At 42.6% G+C, this 22,693-nt stretch overlaps 1 protein-coding gene and 1 long non-coding RNA gene across 2 annotated transcripts; both read left to right on the top strand.

Moving 5' to 3' along the window:
• Nucleotides 1-1,430: 1,430 nt before the first annotated feature.
• LOC115175700 (serine/threonine-protein kinase pdik1l) lies at nucleotides 1,431-20,255 on the top strand. The gene is made up of 3 exons (XM_029735146.1): nucleotides 1,431-2,083; nucleotides 3,048-3,343; nucleotides 15,944-20,255. Exons 2-3 carry the CDS (start codon nucleotides 3,059-3,061, stop codon nucleotides 16,682-16,684), a joined length of 1,026 nt encoding a protein of 341 aa, XP_029591006.1. The 5' UTR covers nucleotides 1,431-2,083; nucleotides 3,048-3,058; the 3' UTR covers nucleotides 16,685-20,255.
• Nucleotides 20,256-20,483: 228 nt separating this feature from the next.
• On the top strand, nucleotides 20,484-21,057 carry LOC115175702 (uncharacterized). Its single transcript, XR_003872086.1, has 3 exons — nucleotides 20,484-20,569; nucleotides 20,679-20,768; nucleotides 20,931-21,057. It is a non-coding gene; the product is annotated as an uncharacterized LOC115175702 (long non-coding RNA).
• The last annotated feature ends 1,636 nt before the right edge of the window (nucleotides 21,058-22,693 follow it).

Raw genomic sequence — 22,693 nt, forward strand, 5'->3', positions numbered from 1 at the left:
CAATGTATAGGGGTTATAAATGAAGCACAAAACAAACAATAGGCCTGATATTGTGTGTTACTTGATTTCTCTGCTTTGCTGTTTATTAGACCAAAGAATGTAGCTATGTTGACTATTATCACCAACCACAGAATGTGGTATAGTAGGCCTATAGCTCACTTTGACAAATCATGTACCAAGCTTTATTGCCAACTGAGTTGCGAACAACGCATAGTAGTGTTGACATGTGCATCATTGACTCATCTGTTAATAAACACATGTCAATATGATACACTGCTGGTGGGTCTGTCTCTTTTTAGGCTACAGTTCCTGACAAACTGAACATGTGACAAACTGAACATGATACATCCAGGCTTTATCACATCCGGCTGTGATTGGGAGTCCCATAGGGCGGCGCACAATTGGTCCAGCATCGTCCAGGTTTGGCCAGGGTAGGCCGTCATTGTAAATAAGAATTTGTTCTTAACTGACTTGCCTAGTTAAATAAAGGTTACATTTAAAATGTTAAAAATTAAATGTGATGCAATGCTGGGCCTATATTTGATTAATGGGTTGGTAGTCTAGTGCCTAGAGACTAGTTGTTTTACAAAGTAACAAAGAAACGTTTCAGGAGACAATGTTTCTTTCTAATAGCAAGTTTATTAATACTTTGTTGCAACATTGTGCACATCTTCTTTTCACCCACATTATGGTGCCAAAGACATTACAGTATGGAGATAGGCTAAAACGGCTTCTCCAATAGAAATCCCTGATCACACTTGTAGTAGGCGATGTCATGGCGACGTTGGCTAGCTAAGCGCATGCGTAGAAACACGTAATCGCGGCTAACGGTCGTCTTGCGCCGAACTGCGCATGTTCAAGCCCTCAAATCATGGGCACTCCTTCGATATAAAGTTATTTTTGAACAAATTAAAACGTATCAGTTTGCCACTTTCACTAGGTTGGAGTAAGAACAAGTTCAACTACTTAATACATTGGCTCGAATCTACGTTGTGTCTTAAGATTTCGAGAAAATTAACAACAAAGGAAGAATTTTCCCTTCTCTCATTGACTACTCAAACCCCAAACACAGGTCTGGTCTGTTTGCTCTGTTTAACTAGCGTTACCGGAAGTCTCGCCATGTTGCACCTCTAGGTTCAGAACTCTGTGATGGTGCTGTCCATGGTGCTGTCCCTTTAAGAGCATGCTCCAAACAGATATTGTGACAGGGGAGTTAAATTTTCTGCAAACCGTGTTGATCAAGATAAAATACATCATATCGTTCTTTGTTGATACTGCCTACTACCTAAAATAATGGTTGAGCTAAATGTATCTTTCAGAGCGTCATTTCATTCAAGATCATTAACATATAGTCTGTGTTATGTAAAATATAATGGTACAACCTACATGGTGTCATTGGAGCAAACTAAATATGGAATTCAGGGGGGTTGACGGAAAACCAATACAATTTTACAAACAATAATTGCATTAACTTAAGATGGTTATACAAAAATGAGACAAACTTTTGAATTTCATCGTTTTCCAAGACAACCTATTTCTTTGATGTCAGTGCGATGTCGTTACAATCCTCTCAGAAACAACTCACCCCGGTCAATCTCGGCGAAAGAACGTTGCTCAGTGCGTGTACCGAATTTAAAAATGTATTGAAAATAAATGTTATTTCTCCACCGAAGAAGAAATGTTATTCCTCGTTTTACTGGTGTAATGAAAGCAAGAGGCACCGTGACTGTATAATTTGGGAGGGAGTTGTCAGGGCAAGAATCCATTGGCATGAATCTAAAACTATACAATGAACGGGGGCACAGTTGTTATTTTTTCTTTCAGCTAGAGAGGGTTGCTTAAAAGGGGGGCAGTATTTCCCACTTTCGCTTCTGCAGAGCACACAGTCTTGTGTTGTTTTAGTAGGGAGGCAAGCGAGCGGGCGCGCGCTGTTGATGGGGTACTTGAGCTGCAGATTTGCTCAGCACGCTCACGGAACTTGTCTATCTGCGCGACAACGTGTTTGGCTGAGTGGTGGCTAATGGCTGCCATAGAACGTGAGAAAGACAACAACAAATGAATCCTTGAGAGAAGACGAAAACAGGTAAATGTGTAGCTTGCTAGATATATAGCTAGCTGCTCTTTATTTCCTTTCCTCGTCTTCAGAAGAAGCCAGTTCTTTTGTCTGCCCGTGCGACATGGTGCTTGGTGATGTGCGCAGGTGTGTGGGACTAGTTAGTTAGCCGAATGTGCTAATTTTGTCTCGGCGCATAGAGGACAATAAACGTGTCCACGATTTGAACAAGCTAGCTAGGTCGTTTACTTAAGCTACTAAGCAAACTAATTTGTCTACACCCCCCTCCCCCTGTGGTGACAGCTACATAGATAACGTTTACATGTATATAGCTATGACTCTAGCTAATAAGCTATTGTATTTTTAGCCACCATTTTCTTCCCTTGGCTTCCTAGTTAGCTAACGTTAGTTACTGTTAGCTACCTAAAACACAGTTTCGCTTCCGTGTTAGCTAACTAAGAGCTTAGCTAATTAAACATATTACTATTTGAATATATTTAGATTTATTCTTACATATTTGGGCAGTCCGCTGACGAACGTACATTTTCCCCTTTTCTAAATTTGTCAGCTGCCAGCCATGCGTTAGTGTGCACGTACAGGTCAGAGAGTGAGGGGCACAGTTGATTTGTTTACATTTAGCAAGCTTTGGCCTCTGAGGGTTTCACATTTGCTCTCTTGTGGGTAGTTAACTGTCCTAATTTGACTTGCTAAAATGTGAACACTAACGTTTTTGTTGTCATGCATTTGACATTGTCACTTAGCTAGGTAGTTTGTTTTCCTCAAGATACTAGCATAGGCCTATAGCTATGGGTTTTGACGTGCTAAGGAGGAGGGGTCTGTCAAGTCAACTCGCATATGACAGATTAACCCACCTGGTTGGGAGATTATTCAGTAGCTAAGGGGCATAAGTGTTACATTCTGTGCTGCTGACCTCTCCTAACTCTCAACAATAATCGTTGGTAACCCATTAACCCCACCACCTCTCTCTGCACAGTGAGGAAGAGGATGGTGAGCAGCCAGCCGAAGTATGAGCTGATCCAGGAGGTGGGGCGTGGCAGCTACGGTGTGGTGTACGAGGCGGTGGTGAAACGCACTGGAGCCCGGATGGCCGTGAAGAAGATCCGCTGCCACAGCCCAGAGAATGTAGAGTTGGCCCTCAGGGAATTCTGGGCCCTGAGTAGTATCCAGAGCCAGCACCCCAATGTCATCCACCTGGAGGAGTGTGTCCTGCAGAGAGATGACCTGGCTCAGAGGATGAGCCACGGGTCCAGCTCCCCACTATACCTAGAGGTAAAAACGTTTTACATAGATGGATAAATCAAATCACATTTTATGTTTACATGCACATTTAGCAGATGTTATTGCGGGTGAAGCAATGTTTGTTCCTAGCTCCAACAGTGCAGTGGTATACAACAATACACACATCTAAAAGAATTGAATTAAGAAATATTTAGATGACATACACTATATACATATGAAATGAGTAAAACCATATTTAAACGTTATTAAAGTGACCACTGATTCCATGTCAATGTACATAGGGCAGCAGCCTCCAAGGTGCAGGGTTAAGTAATTGGGTGGCAGCTGACTAGTGATGGCTATTTAACAGTCTGATGTACCTGTTCTGACCTCGCCTTCTGGATGATAGCGGGGTCCGTGGTCAGGTGGTTGATGTCCTTGATGCTCTTTTTGGACTTCCCGTGACATCGGGTGCTGTAGGTGTCCTGGAGGGCAGGCAGTGTGATGCGTTGGGCAGACCGCACCACCCTCTGGAGAGCCCAGCGGTTTTGGGCGGTGCAGTTGCCTTACCAGGCGGTGATATAGCCCGACAGGATGCTCTCATTGTGCATTTGTAAAAGTTTGTGGCGGTGTTAGGGGGCAAGCCAAAAGAGGCGATATTGTGCCTTGTTAACCACATTGTCTGTAGGTGGACCATTTCAAATTGTCAGTGATGCCTACGCCAAGGAACTTGAAGCTTTCCACCTTCTCCACTGCTGTCCTGTGGATGGGGGGGGGGGGGGGTGCTCCCTCTGCTATCTCCTGAAGTCCACGATCAGTTCCTTCATTTTGTTGACGTTGAGGGAGAGGTTATTTTCCTTGCACCATTCCGCCAGGGCCCTCACCTCTCTGTAGGCTGTCTCATCATTGTTGCTAATTAGGCCTACCACTGTTGTCGTCTGCAAACTTGATGATGGAGTTGGAGGCGTGTGTGGCCACGCAATGATGGGTGAACAGGGAATACGGGAGGGGGCTGAACACGCACCCATGTGGGGCCCCTGTGTTGAGGATCAGCATAGTGGAGGTGCTGTCCAGGACCTAGTTGCACAGGGCAGGGTTCAGTCCCAGGGCCTCCAGCTTGATGAAGAGCTTGGAGGGTAGTATAGTGTTGAATGCTGAGCTATAGTCAATGAACAGCATTCTTACATAGTTATTGCTCTTGTCCAGATGGGATAGGGCAGTGCGATGGCGGCTGCATCGTCTGTGGATCTATTGGGGCGGTATGCAAATTGTGGTGGGTCTAGGGTGTCAGGTAAGGTGGTGATATGATCCTTAACTTGCCTCAAAGCATTTCATGATGACAGAAGTGATAGTCATTTAGTTCAGTTACTTTTGTTCCTGTACCCAAGAAAGCAATGGTGGACATCTTGAAGCAATTGGGGACAGCAGACTGGGATAGGGAGAGATTAAGTACGTCCTTAAACACTCCAGCCAGCTGGTCTGTGCATGCTCAAAGGATGCCCGTCTGGCCCGGGTTTTACTCACGAGAGCCCACAGTCCTTGGGAGTGGGCTATGTCGGTGGCACTGTTATCCTCAAAGCGGGCGATGGTGTTTAGCTTGAGAGCAAGACATCGGTGTCTGTGACGTGGCTGGTTTTCCCTTTGTAGTCCGTGATTGTCTGTAGACCCTGCCACATACATCTCATGTCTGAGCCGTTGAATTGCAACTCCACTTTGTCTCTGTACTGACATTTTGGCTGTTTGATTGCCATACGAAACGAATAACTACACTGTTTGTATTCAGCTATATTCCTAGTCACCTTACCGTGGTGGTTCGCGGTTTCAGTTTTGAAACCGAATGCTACCATCTATCCACAGTTTTTGGTTTGAGTAGGATTTAATAATGCAGAAGGAACAACATCCCCTATACACTTCCTGATGAACTCAGTCACCGTGTCTGTGTATACAGTGCATTCGGAATGTATTCAGACCCCTTCGCTTTTTCCACAATGTTACGTTACAGCCTTATTCTAAAATAGATTGATGAGGACCAACAACTATTTAATCTACACAATACCCCATAATGACAAGGCAAAAACAGGGTTTGAAATATTTACATAATTATTAAAGAGAACTGAAATATCACAAGTATTCAGTTCCTTTACTCAGTACTTTGTTGAAGCACCTTTGGCAGCGATTACAGCCTCGAGTCTTCTTGGGTGTGATGCTACAAGCTTGGCATACCTGCATTTGGGGAGTTTGTCCCATTCTTCTCTGCAGATCCTCTCAAGCTCTGTCAGGTTGGATGGGCAGTGTCGCTGCACAGCTATTTTCAGGTCTCTCCAGAGATGTTCGATCAGGTTGAAGTCCGGGCTCTGGCTCGGCCACTCGAGGACATTGAGACTTGTCCCGAAGTCACTCCTGCGTTGTCTTGGCTGTATGCTTAGGGTTGTTGTGCTGTTGGAAGTTGATTCTTTGCCCCAGTCTAAGGTCCTGAATGCTCTGGAGCAAGTTCATCAAGGATCTCTCTGTACTTTGCTCTGTTCATCTGTCCCTCGATCCTGACTGATCTCGCAGTCCCTGCCGCTGAAAAGCATCCTCACAGCATGATGCTGCCACCACCATGCTTCACTGTAGGGATGGTATTGCCCAGGTGATGAGCTGTGCCTGGTTTCCTCCAGATGTGACGCTAGGCTTTCAGGCTAAAGAGTTAAATCTTGGTTTCTTCAGATGAGAGAATCTTGTATCTCATGGTCAGACACCTTTTAGGTAGCTTTTGGCAAAATCCAGCTGGGCTGTCGTGCCTTTTTTTTTTTTTTTTTTACTGAGGAGTGGCTTCTGTCTGGCCACCCTACCATAAAGGCCTGATTGGTGGATTGCTGCATAGATGGGACAACCATCTCCACAGAGGTACTCTGGAGCTCTGTCAGAGTGACCATCGTGTTCTTGGTCATCTCCTTGACCAAGGCCCTTCTCCCCCGATTGCTCAGTTCGGTCAGGTGGCCAGCTCTAGGAAAAGTCTTGGTGGTTCCAAACTTTTTCCATTTGCTAATGATGAAGTCCACTGTACCTGAGGCCTTCAATGCTGCATAAATGTTTTGGTCCCCTTCCCCAGATCTGTGCCTCAACACAATCCTGTCTCGGTGCACTACGGGCAAGTCTTTTGAATTTACCACAGGTGGACACCAAGTTTAAGAAACATCAAGGATGATCAATGGAAACAGGATGCACCTGAACTCATTTTCAAGTCTCATAGCAAAGGGTCTGAATACTTAAAGTACCAGTCCAAAGTTTGGACACCTACTCATTTAAAGGGTTTTTCTTAGTTTAAATAAATTATTTTCTACATTGTAGAATAATAGTGAAGACAAACTATGAAATAACACAAGGAATTATGTAGTAACCAAAAAAGTGCTAAACAAATCAAATTGTTTTATATTTGTGATTTCTTCAAAGTAGCCAGCTTTTGCCTTGATGACAGCTTTGCACACTCTTGGTGTTCTCTCCACCAGCTTCATGATGAATGCTTTTCCAACAGTCTTGGATTTCCCAGATATGCTGAGCACTTGTTGGCTGCTTTTCCTTCACTCTGCAGTCACTCATCCCAAACCATCTCAATTGGGTTGAGGTCGGGTGATTGTGGAGGCCAGGTCATCTGATGAAGCACTCCATCACTCAGCTTCTTGGTTAAATTTCCCTTACACAGCCTGGAGGTGTGTTGGGTCATCGTCCTGTTGAAAAACAAATGATACTCCAACTAAGCCCAAACCAGATGGGATGGCGTATGGCTGCAGAATACTGTGGTGCCTTGAACTCTAAATAAATCATGACCGTGTCACCATCATACTCCCACACCATCATACCTCTTCCATGCTTCACGGTGGGAACCACACATGCAGAGATCATCCTTTCACCCATTCTGCGTCTCACAAAGATACGCCGGTTGGAACCAAAAATCTCAAATTTGGACTCCGCAGACAAAAGGACAGATTTCCACCGGTCTATTGCTTGTGTTTCTTGGCCCAATCAAGTCTACTTTCTGGTGTCCTTTTTAGTAGTGGTTTCTTTGCGTGAATCAGGCCTTCATGATCGAATTGCTGCAGTGTCCACTGAACAGTTGATGTTGAGATGTCTGTTACTTGAACTCGGTGAAGCATTTGTTTGGGCTGCAATTGCTGTGGCTGGTAACTGATGAACTTATCCTCTGCAGCAGCGGTAACTCTGGGTCTTCCTTTCCTGTGGTGGTACTCATGAGCCAGTTATGTTATAGCGCTTGATGGTTTTTGGGACTGCACTTGAAGAAACATTAAAAGTTCTTGATGTTCCTTATTGATTGACCTTCATGTCTTAAAGTAGTGATGGACTGTTTCCCTTTGTGTATTTGAGCTGTTCTTGCCATAATATGGAGTTGGTCTTTTACCAAATAGTCCTTTCTTCTGTATACCAACCCTACCTTGTCACAACACAACTGATTGGCTCAAACACATTAAGGAAAGAAATTCCACAAATTAACTTTTAACAAGGCACACCTGTTAATTGAAATGAATTCCAGGTGACTACCTCATGAAACTGGTTGAGAGAATGCCAAGAGTGTGCAAAGCTGTTCTCAAGGCAAAGTGTGGCTACTTTGAAGTGTCTCAAATATATTTTAATCTGTTAACACTTTTTTGGGGGGGGGGTTCCACAAAATTCCGTACGTGGTATTTCAAAGTTTTAGATGTCTTCACTATTGTTCTACAATGTAAAAATAAAGAAACCCTTGAATGAGTAGGTGTCCAAACCTTTGACTGGTACCGTATGTAAATTTGACATTCTATTTGTAATAAATTAGCACTAATTTCTAAACCTGTTTTTTTGTTTTGTCATTATGCGGTATTGTGTGTAGATTGGGGGGAATAGTAATTTAACTTCTATGGGCTAGGTGGGACACTAGCGTCCACCTGCGGGACACAGCCAGTGAAATATCAGGGCGGCAAATTCAAAAACGACAAAATGTCATAATTCAACTTTCTCAAACATATGTCTATTTTACACCATTTTAAAGATGCACGTCTCCTTGATGTAACCACATTGTCTGATTTTCAAAAAGGCTTTACAGCGAAGGCAACACATTAGATTATTAGGAGAGTACATTGACAAAAATAATCACACAGCCATTTTCCAAGCAAGGACATGTGTCAATAAAACCCAAAACATAGCGAAATGAAGCACTAACCTTTGACGATCTTCATCAGATGACACTCCTAGGACATTGTTACACAATACATGTATGTTTTGTTCGATGAAGTTTGGATATAAATATGAAAACAGCATTTTACATTGGCGCATAACGTTCAGAAAATATTTTGCCTCCAATACTGCCGGTGAATCAGCACAACAATTTACAAAAATACTAATCATAAACGTTGATAATATATTAAACTGTTATTCAAAGAATTATAGATGAACATCTCCTTTATGCAACCGCTGTGACAGATTTCAAAAAAGCTTCACGGGGAAAGCACACTTTGCAATAATCTGAGTACTGCGCTCAGAAAAATACACCAGGCAATACATATACCTGCCATTTTGGAGTCATCTAAAATCTTAAATAGCATTAGAAATATTCACTTACCTTTGATCTTCATCAGAAGGCACTTCCAGGAATCCCAGGTCCACAATAAATGTTGTTTTTGTTCGATAAAGTCTGTAATTTATGTCCAAATAGCTCCTTGTTGTTTGCGCGTTCAGTAAGCTACTCCAAATGTAGGAAGCGCGCAGAAAATTTCACGACAAAAAGTTATATTTACGTTCGTTGAAACATGTCAAAGGTTGTAAAACATCAATCTTTAGGGCCTTTTTTAAGGTAAAACTTTAATATTCCAATGTCTTGAAAAACTACCACCTCACGTGAATGCGCGTAATTGTGGCCTGTCATTCTCTTGGTCATCAGACTCCAGGAGGTCTTGTTCGCTCTCTGTTGACTGCAAAAGCCTGAAAAACGTTCTAAAGACTGTTGACATCTAGTGGAAGCCTTAGGAAGTGCAAATTGAACCCTAAGTCACTGTATACTGAATAGGCCCAGTCTTGAAAAACTACAATCCACTTCCTGGTTGGATTTTTTTTCTCGGGTTTTTGCCTGCCATATGAGTTCTGTTATACTCACAGACACCATTCAAACAGTTTTAGAAACTTCAGAGTGTTTTCTATCCAAATCTACTAATAATATGCATATTCTAGTTTCTGAGCCAGAGTAGTAACCTGTTTAAATTGGGTACGTTTTTCATCCGGCCGTGAAAATACTGCCCCCTAGCCCAGATGGGTTAATCCATTTTTTAGAATAAGGCTGTAATGTAACAATGTGGAAAAAGTGAAGGGGTCAGAATACTTTCTGAATGCACTGTACATCAATGTTATTCTCAGAGGCAACCTGGAACATATCCCAGTCTGCTTGATCAAAACATTCTTGAAGCATGGATTCCAATTGGTCAGACCAGCGTTGAATAGACCTTAGCACAGGTACTTTCTGTTTTGAGTTTTTGCCTATGGGAAGGGAGGATCAGAATTAAGTAGTGATCTAATTTGCCGACGTGGGGGGGCCTTGTAGCCATCCCGGAAAGGAGAGTTTCAATTGTCAGGTTTTTGAAGCGTGAGTCCTACAGGTAATGTGATAACTTGGGTTGTGTTTTCCTCAAATTTGCTTTGTTAAAATACCCAGCTACAATAAATGCTGCCAGTGAAGTTCCTTGAGGGCTGTCGTGGTATCGGCTTGAGGTGGAATATACACGGCTGTGACTATAACCAAAGAGAATTCTCTTGGGAGATAATACGGTCGGTATTCTAGGTCGGGTGAAGAAAAGGACTTGAGTACTTGTAATCCCTTGCACAAATGGCCTACAGCTGTGTTGACTGTCCCGCACTCACTGGCACAGGAAACTGAGGGCCCAGAATGTTTGATACGATATTGCAAGTTTCCTAGCATGAGCTTTGGGCCAGACACAGTTGATGGAAACAAACTTGAAACATTGTATGAACTAAGAATTGCCTGTCTGCAATGTGATTTATAGGATACATATTTTTATCAGGATATTTTCTACCTGCAGGCTGCAATGTTTTTATTTGTTGGCTTTATGTAGGCTATTTTTACATAATTGGCAATGGCTATCAGTTACTTTTAGATTTGTATAATTTTCATTTAGATTAGCCACATGACATTGATTTTGAGATGAAAATGTTACTGGCACACAGCTCGGTAGAAATGCTAAGATAAATTGGCACTCCAAATAGAAAATCTTGACGGCCCCTGGTGTAGCCTATTACTGGCAACTTCACAAATGCTGCTGTTACACTCCTGAAGGCCAGCAGCAGCGGGAGGAGGAAGGTTGGGAACAGATTTGCTTCTTCTGTTTAGGCCATCTTGATATCTGGCTACCTCCTTGAGTCATTTGTCTTAATTATTTAATCAACCTTAAATCATCAGACAAGCTCAGTACATATAGTTGATTTGATTTAAACACAGTGTTGTCTACAGTGAGGGGGAAAAAGTATTTGATCCCCTGCTGATTTTGTACGTTTGCCCACTGACAAAGAAATGATCAGTCTATAATTTTAATGGTAGGTTTATTTGAACAGTGAGAGACAGAATAACAACAAAAAAATCCAGAGAAACGCATGTCAAAAATGTTGTAATAATTTATTTTAATGAAGGAAAAGTATTTGACCCCTCTGCAAAACATGACTTAGTACTTGGTGGCAAAACCCTTGTTGGCAATCACAGAGGTCAGACGTTTCTTGTAGTTGGCCACCAGGTTTGCACACATCTCAGGAGGGATTTTGTCCCACTCCTCTTTGCAGATCTTCTCCAAGTCATTAAGGTTTCGAGGCTGATGTTTGGCAACTCAAACCTTCAGCTCCCTCCACAGATTTTCTATGGGATTAAGGTCTGGAGACTGGCTAGGCCAATCCAGGACTTTAATGTGCTTCTTCTTGAGACACTCCTTTGTTGCAATGGCCGTGTATTTTGGGTCATTGTCATGCTGGAATACCCATCCACGACCCATTTTTAATGCTCTGGCTGAGGGAAGGAGGTTCTCACCCAAGATTTGACGGTACATGGCCCCGTCCATCGTCCCTTTGATGCGGTGAAGTTGTCCTGTCCCCTTAGCAGAAAAACACCCCCAAAGCATAATGTTTCCACCTCCATGTTTGACGGTGGGGATGGTGTTATAGGCAGCATTCCTCCTCCTCCAAACACGGCGAGTTGAGTTGATGCCAAGAGCTCCGTTTTGGTCTCATCTGACCACAACACTTTCACCCCGTTGTCCTCTGAATCATTCAGATGTTCATTGGCAAACTTCAGAACATATACATGCCTGTCTTTCTTGAGCAGGGGGACCTTGCGGGCGCTGCAGGATTTCAGTCCTTCACAGTGTAGTGTGTTACCAATTGTTTTCTTGGTGACTATGGTCCCAGCTGCCTTGATCATTGACAAGATCCTCCCGTGTAGTTCTGGGCTGATTCCTCACCGTTCTCATGATCATTGCAACTCCACGAGGTGAGATCTTGCATGGAGCCCCAGGCCGAGGGATATTGCCCTTTTTTTATTTTTTATTTTTTTTAAAAAATTTTTTGTGTGTGTGTGTTTCTTCCATTTGCGAATAATCGCACCAACTGTTGTCACCTTCTCACCAAGCTGCTTGGCGATGGTCTTGTAGCCCATTCCAGCCTTGTGTAGGTCTACAATCTTGTCCCTGACATCCTTGGAGAGCTCTTTGGTCTTGGCCATGGTGGAGAGTTTGGAATCTGATTGCTTCTGTGGACAGATGTCTTTTATACAGGTAACAAGCTGCGGTTAGGAGCACTCCCTTTAAGAGTGTGCTCCTAATCTCAGCTCGTTACATGTATAAAAGACACCTGGGAGCCAGAAATCTTTCTGATTGAGGGGGTGAAATACTTATTTCCCTCCATTAAAATGCAAATCAGAGTTTATACTTGGACTCTAGTTAGTTCAGAAGTCTGTGTCCTCTGTTATTTCTATCCGTTGTGTGTTGAGTTATGCCAGGATGTTTAGCTCGTCTGTCCTTGTGTCCCCGCGTCTGTCAGGTGATGCCATCACCACTGGTTTTAAGGGTGCATCTCATATCCTCATTGAGCACTGGTTTAGAAACTACTCCCCAGTCAACCCAGTTCCTCCCCCCTGGCTAACTGAGGGTTTAAAGGGACTGGAAACAACTGATTATAGCCTCAGTGGCACATGGGCCATTGTCACACACTTACACACATTGTCCGACCGCTCTACAAGCTTGTTAAGCACTCCAGCGTGTTGGGCTTGGCCGCTTTCCCAGAATCCTTTGTTCAGACAGTCTTTCTTTTCTGTAATGTTCCAATGTTCTGCTGCTGCTTATAGAGGGAAAACTCACAATAATAGGAAAGGATTATTGTGTGTGTGTATTGGGAAAACAAAGATAATGGACCACTGAGGCCAGGGACCGTATTATCTGTCTGTGCCAATGCTGGTGGATTATTTGCATCTATTAGGTTACGGATGCCTCGGCTCGCTGTGACAATTTGTGACTTTTTTTTTTGTTTTTTTTTTTGTATGGACTGGGTTTCCCTAGGTGGTGGGACTGTCAATATGGTGTTTTGTACCATAAAGATTGCCAGGCATTAGCTTGTAATTCAAAACCCAAGTAGTTGTCCTGCTGGTGTGTGCATGTCAAAAACCTGAAGCACATTTTCTATGGGAGAGGATAGGTTTGGATCTGGTCAGCTGTCAAAAGTAGATGTGTGCGTGCTTGTGGTGAACCCAGCTCCTTCAGCAGAAACCCGCAACGAGTTATGATAAAATAAAATAAAAACACGAGACAGAAAAACAGCCAACGCCACACGTAAACACCCCTCTTTTTGACAGCTCACAAAGGATGGCAATCACGCTGTGAATTCAAAGCCAAAGACAAGCAAATTTAGCTTGTTTGTTGAAAATTGTCATTATAATTATGATAACTAGGGCTTTCCTCGACAAAAATAAATACAAAAATTGTTGGTTGACTGAATCGTTCTTTCAACCAATCGATTTGGTCAATGTTTTAACTTATTTTTCCATATACATTGCATTTGGAAAGTTTTCAGACCCCTTGACTTTTTCCACATTATGTTACAGCATTATTCTAAAATGTATTGAATTGTTTTTTTCCCATAATCTACACACAATACTCCATAATGACAAAGGAAAAAACTATTCAGACCCTTTACTCAGTACTTTGTTGAAGCACCTTTGGCTGCGATTACAGCCTTGTCTTCTTGGGTATGACGCTACAACCTTGGCACACCTGTATTTGGGGAGTTTGTCCCATTCTTCTCTGCAGATCCTCTCAAACTCTGTCAGGTTGGATGGGGAGCATTGCTGCACAGCTATTTTCAGGTGTCTTCGGCCTGTCCAAGCTCTAGGAAGAGTCTTGGTGGTTCCAAACTTCTGTGTTCTTGGGGATCGTCAATGCTGCAGAAATGTTTTGGTACCCTTCCCCAGGTCTATGCCTCAACACAATCATGTCTCGGAGCTCTAGGGACGATTCCTTTGACCTCATGGCTTGGTTTTTGCTCTGACATGCACTGTCAACTGTGGGATCTTTTGATATAGACCGGTGTGTGTGCCTTTGCAAATCATGTCCAAACAATTGAATTTACTACAGGTGGACTCTCAAGTTGTAGAAACATCAAGGATGACAAATGGTAACAAGATGCACCTGAGCTCAATTTAGAGTCTAATAGCGAAGGGTCTGAATACCTAATATCATTTTTTATTTTTTATTTATGTGTATGTAATACATTTGCAAAAATGTCTAAACCTGTTTTAGCTTTGTCATTATGGGTTATTGTGTAGATTATTTTTGTTTTCACCTCAATCAATTGTAGAATATTAATCAATTGTAGAATATTAATCAATTGTAGAATATTAATCAATATTAATCAATTTTAGAATATTAATCAACTTTAGAATAAGGCTGTAATGTAACAATGTGGAAAAATTAGGGTGGCCTGAATAATACTGCAAAAATGTCTAAACCTGTTTTTGCTTTGTCGTTATAGGCTGTTTGTAGATTGGGGGACCATTTTGAATCCATTTTAGAATAAGGCTGTAACATAACACTGGAAAAGTGAAGGGGTCTGAATTAGAGGTCGACCGATTATGATTTTTCAATATGGATATATAGAGGACCAAAAAAGCCGATACCAATTAATCTGATTTATTTTTTACAAATATTTATTAATCTTTTTACTTAAAAAAAATAAAAATAATGACAATTACAACAATACTGAATGAACAATTAACACTTATTTTAAGTTAAAATAATACATAAAGAAAATCAATTTAGTCTCAAATAAATAATGAAACATGTTCAATTTGGTTTAAATAATGCAAAAACAGTATTGTGAAAGTGCAACATGTGCCATGTAAAAAAGCTAACGTTTAAGTTCCTTGCTCAGAACATGAGAACATATGAAAGCTGGTGTTTCAATATTCCCAGTTCAGAAGTTTTAGGTTGTTATTATAGGAATTATGACGCGTTGACTATTTCTCTCCTATACCATTTGTATTTCATATACCTTTTGACTATTGGATGTTCTTATAGGCACTAAAGTATTGCCAGCCTAATCTTGGGAGTTGATAAGCATGAAGTCATAAACAGTGCTATGCATCAAGCATTGCTAAGAGCTGCTGGCAAATGCAGTGAAGTGCTGTTTGAATGAATGCTTACGAGCCTGCTGCCGCCTACGACTGCTCTATCAAATCATCGACTTAATTATAATAAACACAGAAATACAAGCCTTTGTTCATTAATATGGTCAAATCCGGAAACTATCACTTTGAAAACCAAACGTTTATTCTTTCAGTGAAATACGGAACCTTTCTGTATTTTATCGAACGGGTGGCAACCCTAAGTCTAAATATTCCTGTTTCATTGCACAACCTTCAATGTTATGTCATAATTATGGCAAATTAGTTCACAGTTCGCAACGAGCCAGGCGGCCCAAACTGTTGCATATACCCTGACTCTGCTTGCACTGAACGCAAGAGAAGTGACAGTTTCCCTGCTAACATAACATAAAATAAATTAAACTATATATGCAGGTTTAAAAAATATACTTCTGTGTATTGATTTTAAGAAAGGCATTGATGGTTAGGTACATTTTGTGCAACGATTGTGCATTTTTTTCGCGAATGCTCTTTTGTTAAATCATCACCCGTTTGGCGATGTTGAAGTAGGCTGTCAGTCGACGATACATTTAACAGGCACCGCATTGATTATATGCAACGCAGGACAAGCTAGTTAACTACACATGGTTGATGATATTACTAGGTTAACTAGTGATTATGTGAAGCTTGATTGTTTTTATAAGATAAGTTTAATGCTATCTAACAACTTACCTTGGCTCCTTGCAGTCACAAGGTCCTTTTGACGCTGCACTCGCGTGGCAGGCTCATTCGCGTAACAGGTGGTCAGCCTGCCACGCAGTTTCCTCGTGGATTGCATTGTAATCGGCCATAATTTGCTTCCAAAAAGGCTGATTTACAGATTTGTTATAAACTTGAAATCGGCAATGCCGATTAATCGGTCGACCTCTAGTCTGAATAATTGCACTGTATGTGATGTACTATTAAGACTAATGTTCTTTCTGTTTCTTTATTACCAGCTGGTGGAGACATCTCTGAAGGGAGAGATAACCTTTGACCCATGCTGTGCCTACTACCTGTGGTTTGTCATGGACTTCTGTGACGGAGGAGACATGAATGCTTACCTGTTGTCCCGTAAACCCAGCCGCAAGACCAACACCAGCTTCATGCTGCAGTTAGGAAGCGCCCTGGCCTTCCTCCACCGAAACCAGATCATCCACCGGGACCTGAAGCCTGACAACATCCTCATCTCCCAGGGAAGGACCTTGGCGGGAACCCCCGAGCCTACCCTGAAGGTTGCCGACTTTGGCCTATCCAAGGTCTGCTCCACGTCGGGCCTTAACCCTGAGGAACCAGCATCCGTCAACAAGTGTTTCCTTTCCATGGCGTGTGGTACAGACTTCTACATGGCTCCAGAGGTGTGGGAGGGCCACTACACGGCTAAAGCAGACATCTTTGCCCTGGGCATCATCATCTGGGCCATGGTGGAGCGCATCACGTTCGTGGATGTGGAGACCCAGAAAGAGCTCCTGGGAAGCTACGTGCAGCAGGGGGAGGAGATTGTGCCCCTCGGGGAGGCGCTCCTGGAGAACCCCAAGATGGAGCTGCTGATCCCGGCCAGGATGAAGAGCATGAACGCCGGCATGAAACAGCTTATCAGGGAGATGCTGTCGTTCAACCCTCAGGAGAGGCCTGACGCCTTTGAACTGGAGCTCCGACTGGTCCGGATCGCCTGCAGAGAGCTCGACTGGGACACGTGATAATGAGGGTGGATAGGAGGGGAGAGGACCATGGGACTTGTAATCACAATGTCAAGCACATGTATCTAGGCCTAATTCACCACTGTTAGGTCTTGTGGCGGAGGCCACTTTTTTTTCTTGTTTTTTTGTTTTTTTCAAGGGAACAATTCAAAGTTTGCAAAGATTTTGGCTTTGCAGTTGGATATTGGATCGGAAGTACTGGTAAACCTAGCTCAACAGGTTGACAGCCAGTCTAAAAATGGTTGTTTTGAATGTTAACATGGCAAGGCTGTCCATAAGCACATTTGGCTGTCTGTCTTGCAGAAGAAGATGAGTTGCTAGCTACCCCACTGCTACTGGTTTAGGCTAACCTGTTAGAAGTTGACTCTGTAGTTTGCCTACAAATGCCACCCCAGACTCTGTGGTAATATTCATACTAAAGTTATGATACAGGGAGACTGCATCCGGTTTTGATATGGATGCAATTAGACACAAAGTTCCACACCTCAGTGATCATAAACTGTGCATGGCTGGTTTTACCAGAATTCTGTGACCACACCCTGCTCTTCCCTTTCAACAGACATGCACACGCACACTTCCCACTGCTCAGGTAAAAACAAAGATATACTGTTTGTTGGGATTTGTAGACAAACGGCTCTTTTTGAAGCGAGAGCAACATGACATCAGAGGCCTGTGTGTTCTGAGCTGGCCCTGAGCCAACTATGGGAATTAGGCTAGTGGGAACTGACAGTCTTGGTATGCCAGCCCAGTGCAGACCTAACCTAGCAATTCCCAGTCCAGCGCAGACCTAACCTAGCAATTCCCAGCCCAGTGCAGACCTAACCTAGCAATTCCCAGCCCAGTGCAGACCTAACCTAGCCATTCCCAGCCCAGTGCAGACCTAACCTAGCCATTCCCAGCCCAGCGCAGACCTAACCTAGCAATTCCCAGCCCAGTGCAGACCTAACCTAGCAATTCCCAGCCCAGTGCAGACCTAACCTAGCAATTCCCAGCCCAGTGCAGACCTAACCTAGCAATTCCCAGCCCAGCGCAGACCTAACCTAGCAATTCCCAGCCAGCCAGTGTCATGATTGGCCCGGAATGAAAATAATTTGAGGAATGGAGTGTTTGGAATGTAATTTAAATTAAATTAAGTCATAACTTAAAGGCCAGAGACAACAAGCTGCTTATTCTAACTGCATAAAGGAATGTGTTCCTGCCCCAAACAACATCAATATATTTGGCTGAAGAGTAAGTGTTCTGCTTGTATTAATATAATATAGAGCTTGAATTCTCACAATTGAAGATCAGTTTAGTTCTGAATTAAACCTGTGTGAACGGTATGGTTATGGGTTCTACTTCAGTGGCAATCAGTTGATGACAAATGCACTTTTATTTTGTTTTCCTTTATCTTAATTTACCCTGCTATCTATCACCTTGAGAAGGCTGGATATGGTGTGACGACACCAAACAGTGTTTACTAGGGGCCTTGGAGGACGTATTGTCAAACAGCAAACAAAAAGTCTACTTATGCATGCAATGCCTCGCTCCTTCAGAGAGGAAGAGAGAGCGAGGGGAGACACCAGCACAGCACACCTCCCTGAGCCCAGAGGCGCAATAGTTTGACACACAATACCATTTGTTAAACCTTCTCTCATATATAATAAAATAATTGGGGGCAACTACTGACTGTAGTTGCCCCCTTTTTAATCTCTCACACACACCTCAGTTTACCCTGGCTCATACCGGTAATCCCTTTCTCCATGCTTCCTTCCGACAGACCCATACTAAGCCTATTTAGGCTTTTGGTATAGTTAACAGACGTACAGGAAGGCTCATCTCGGGACCCCGGCCTATCGCCTTGCAAGTCCAAACTTTCTGCACTTCTAACAGTTGTGGGAACGTCTCAATATCATCAAATGTTCATCTGAAAATGTAGTTTGAGTGTCATTCTAAAACAGTGGCAGAAGTTGTAAAATGTGTTTCGTGAGACCTGGCTGTTGCCTGCATTACTGCCTTTTTAAAATGTCTTCCATTGCCAAAATACTCTCGTCTTTCATGATGTTAACATACTTTATGCTTTATTTGAATATCAAAACACACTAGCACATATAGCACTATATTGTTTGATTTTGTGTCGGCCAGGCACATTTTTGTTCAGAATTTTGGCTTTGGGGTTCTTATCTCAGCTATTTTACGCCCATAATGTTAGCACGGATTGTGCTTTTAGATGCATATTTTATTAAAGGGGCAATCAGTAGTTGCTACATCCATTTTTGGACTTATCATTCATTTATAAGTACCCATTGATTCATGAAGAATATAAATTGATGCCTCATGAGTTTAAACTGTTGTACCCCATTAGAACCCAAAATATACACTGTGTACAAAACAATAGGAACACTTTCCTAATATTGAGTTGCACTGTCTTTTGCCCTCACAACAGCCTCAGTTCATTGTGGCATGGACTCTACAAGGTGTCAAGCATTCCACAGGGATGCTGGCCCATTTTGACTCATGCTTCCACAGTTGTGTCAAGTAGGCTGGATGTCTTTTGGCTTGTGGACCATTTTTGATACATGGGAAACTGTTGAGCTGTGAAAAACCCAGCAGCATTGTAGTTCTTGACATTCTCCAACTGGTGCACCTACTACCATGCCCCGTTCAAAGGCACTTAAATCTTTTGTCTTGCCCGTTCACTCTCTGAATGCCACACAATCCATATCTCAATTGTCTCATGGCTTAAAAATTATTTAATCTGTCTCCTCCCCTTCAGCTACACTGATTTTGAAGTGGATTTAACAAGTGACATCAATAAGGGATCATAGCTTTCACCTGGTCAGTCTGTAATGGAAAGCGCAGGTGCTCCTAATGTTTTGTGCACTCTGACTATATACTGTATATGAGTTACTACAGAGGTTAAAGGAGGAGGCTCATGGAAGTGACTGGATTACTACGCTCTGTTTTCAAGGGCCTTGACAGCGAGTTGTATATTTGCTGTGATGGGTTTCTTCTGTCATTGATACAGAAGTGTGTTTATAATTACAGTTGGATACTGTATTGATGTGGTGGTAATTATGTCTTCATTGGCTGAAAGTTGGTTTGTGTAACAAGATTGGGTACACACAACTGGGGTCAACAACTCAAACGTCTGCTGCTTCTGATGAGCTTGATATGGGGAAAGAGCGAAGAGCTTGTTGCCTGAAATATAATCCTACCAGACTCCTCAGATGTGTCACCTTTGGTGAAATCTGCGTCCCAAATGGCACCCTATTGCCTAAGTGCACTACTTTTGACCAAAGGCCCTGGTCTAACAGTACTATATATATGGAAAAGGGTGGATTTGGGACACACAAATCATAAGTGCCCTATTTAGAACAGGACCCATTACAAAGAGAAACCTCATCAGTTGAAAAGAAACATCAAGCACCAGTGTACATTACAACCAGGTGTGTGGGGGTGAGGGGCTCAAACTTTTCTATGAACAGTATTTCATTGTAAGATATTTTTGAAGAGATTAAATGAAATGTATCAATACATGCTGTAATAAGTCATTCATTGTTGAATTATAAATAAAACCAACAAAAATAAACTATTGTATTAGCAAAGTCTTCTTGCATGTAACAAAGTCCTGTTAGATTACATAGTGAATATTTTAGTGAGAATCAACTCACCTGCACGTTTTCCATTAATTTAGCTGCTAATTGAGTGGTAGATACCCTTTGATTGGAAAGGTTATATAGTTGATTATTTTCAGCCTCTGGTTAATTGGATAACTGACTGCTACATTTCAGCTCGCTAGCAAAAATGTTATCTCAACAGAGTAACATGTACTTTCAATCTCATGGGGTAGTTCTCGTTATCAAATCTAACTAAAATCCTCTTCCAACAACATATGGGGTCAGGGTGAGTTATCACAAATTCATTTAACTAGTGTTTTTTTTAAGTTTGTCACTCATTTGTTCCTGCTTACTTTCAGTAGATGTGTTGTGCAGTTCAATGTGTTTTCCCAAAGGATACAACAGAGGCTCTGATATGGGAAGTGAATACAGGTACAACCAGTCCCCAGGTGGATTCACCACCTCCCAGTCAGGAGAAAACCAAGGTGTTTATTTAAACCCTGATGCCATCACATAACCAAAACTGCTTACTGCACAATGACACAATGTTGTCATGGAATGCATTGAGCTAGCATTCCTATCTTTAGAAAGTAGATGAGCTTTAGTGTACCAAATTGTGATGCTTTTCCATTGACTTGCTGTGACAGAGGTCAGCCCTCCAGATGATGTCGTGTCCCAGCTGCTGTCTGCCACAGTTGCCAGGGAAGTCTTCAGCTTTGGAGACATGGAGGTCAACCAGGTGAGGGTCCCTGTTCATAGAGAAAGCTAGAGCCCTTTCTCAGTAGGTCTTATATCATGTTAATCCACCTTTTTCACCATGAAATACTTGGTCACACACAAGCTGTTGTGGCAGTGTTGCACTGATTGCACACCGGTCTATTTGATTTCTTAACGAAATTAACCAATATCCTGTACTCTGGACGACATGACTGGACCACTGTTGGACGTAAAGCTATGGGAGTACACTGCGGTAAGTGGATAGTTATAGGTCTTCGTCCACATGGCTCAAATGAAAACTACGTTTTTAAAAATAGGGCATAATATACTGTTCCTCCAGGGACTTATGTCAGTCTCTGGAAGTCAGCACATCATTCAGATAAATGTATTCCATTCAGTACTTCAAGTCTAATTATTATATGCATGATTATGGCACATTTGTCCCCCTTTATGTACCTCCTGCCAGGGCCAAAGGTCATTGTTGGCTTTCAACCGCTGTTGCCTTGAGGACCTGAATGAGATCACCTCACATGCTGGAGGTAGTGCAGGCCCACATGCAGCACAACAGGAACCTGTGTAGTGGTGGTAATGCTGGAGACAGACGCATCAACGTATGGGCTGAGCAATCAGAGCCAGGTCTGTTTTTTTTAGCCCAGCAGCAGAAACGACACCTAGACCAGGGGTACTCAACTCTTAACCCACGTGGTCCGAAGCCTGCTGCTTTTCTTTTTCTATCTGATAATTAATTGCACACAACTGGTGTCCCAGGTCTAAATCAGTCCCTGATTAGAGGGGAACACTTAAACATGCAGTGGAACTGGCTTCTAGGTCCAGAGTTGTTTGAGAGGCCTAGACCCTAGCTTCTAATGCCTGATTGACTATAGGGGTGACCTGAACTGTTCTATGTTGGTTCAGATCTTTTTATTTTCACATTGTCCTTACCAGCACAGTTCCAGCAACTAGAGTCAATGTGTAACCAGGCCAACACAGTACAGCTAAGCTTGGCTAGGCTAAGTAGTGTGAAAAGGGTATGTGTCTTGGGGTAGGGGTTGTTTCTGGATAAGGCCTCTGTATGCAGTTTCAAAACCAACTCGACAATGGATTTGTCTGTGTGATAATTAGATTGGGCCTGTAGTCTAAGGCTGTCCAATTCTGAGATTTATTTTCACTAATTGGTATTTTGACCAATCCGATCAACTCGTAAAAAGATCTGATCTGATATGATTGATCAAAAGATCAATTAGTGGAAAAAAGATCAGAATTGGGCTGCCAGTGTATACACATTCTTACATGGGTTTATTTCTCCTCCTGTAAGGTGTTGAATCTGCTCAGGAGCTGCTCAGACTCAAAAGCCCAGGGGCATCAGTCTACAGGAGCTACACATTAAGCAGGATTACCTCAGCATGACTGCCATCAAGTAACGGCTGCGCTTTCTTTATTTGGATGTGTTTAGTAGGGGGAAAACGTTTTGAATCGTAGAGAATTGGGGAGTTTTGGTCTTAATGCTTCCCCTTCCCCTTTACTCCATGCAACCAGTCCTTGGGGTTACTAATGAGCGAAGGCCACATTTTTCTCCACCACTGACAAGCATTTCAGGTCCACTACGGCCTAGAGAATGTCTCCTGTTGTTTCAGGTCCGCTACGGCCTAGAGAATGTCTCCTGTTGTTTCAGGTCCGCTACGGCCTAGAGAAT

This window comes from Salmo trutta, chromosome 36, assembly GCF_901001165.1.
Source record: "Salmo trutta chromosome 36, fSalTru1.1, whole genome shotgun sequence".
In the NCBI taxonomy this organism is placed as follows: Eukaryota; Metazoa; Chordata; class Actinopteri; order Salmoniformes; family Salmonidae; genus Salmo; species Salmo trutta.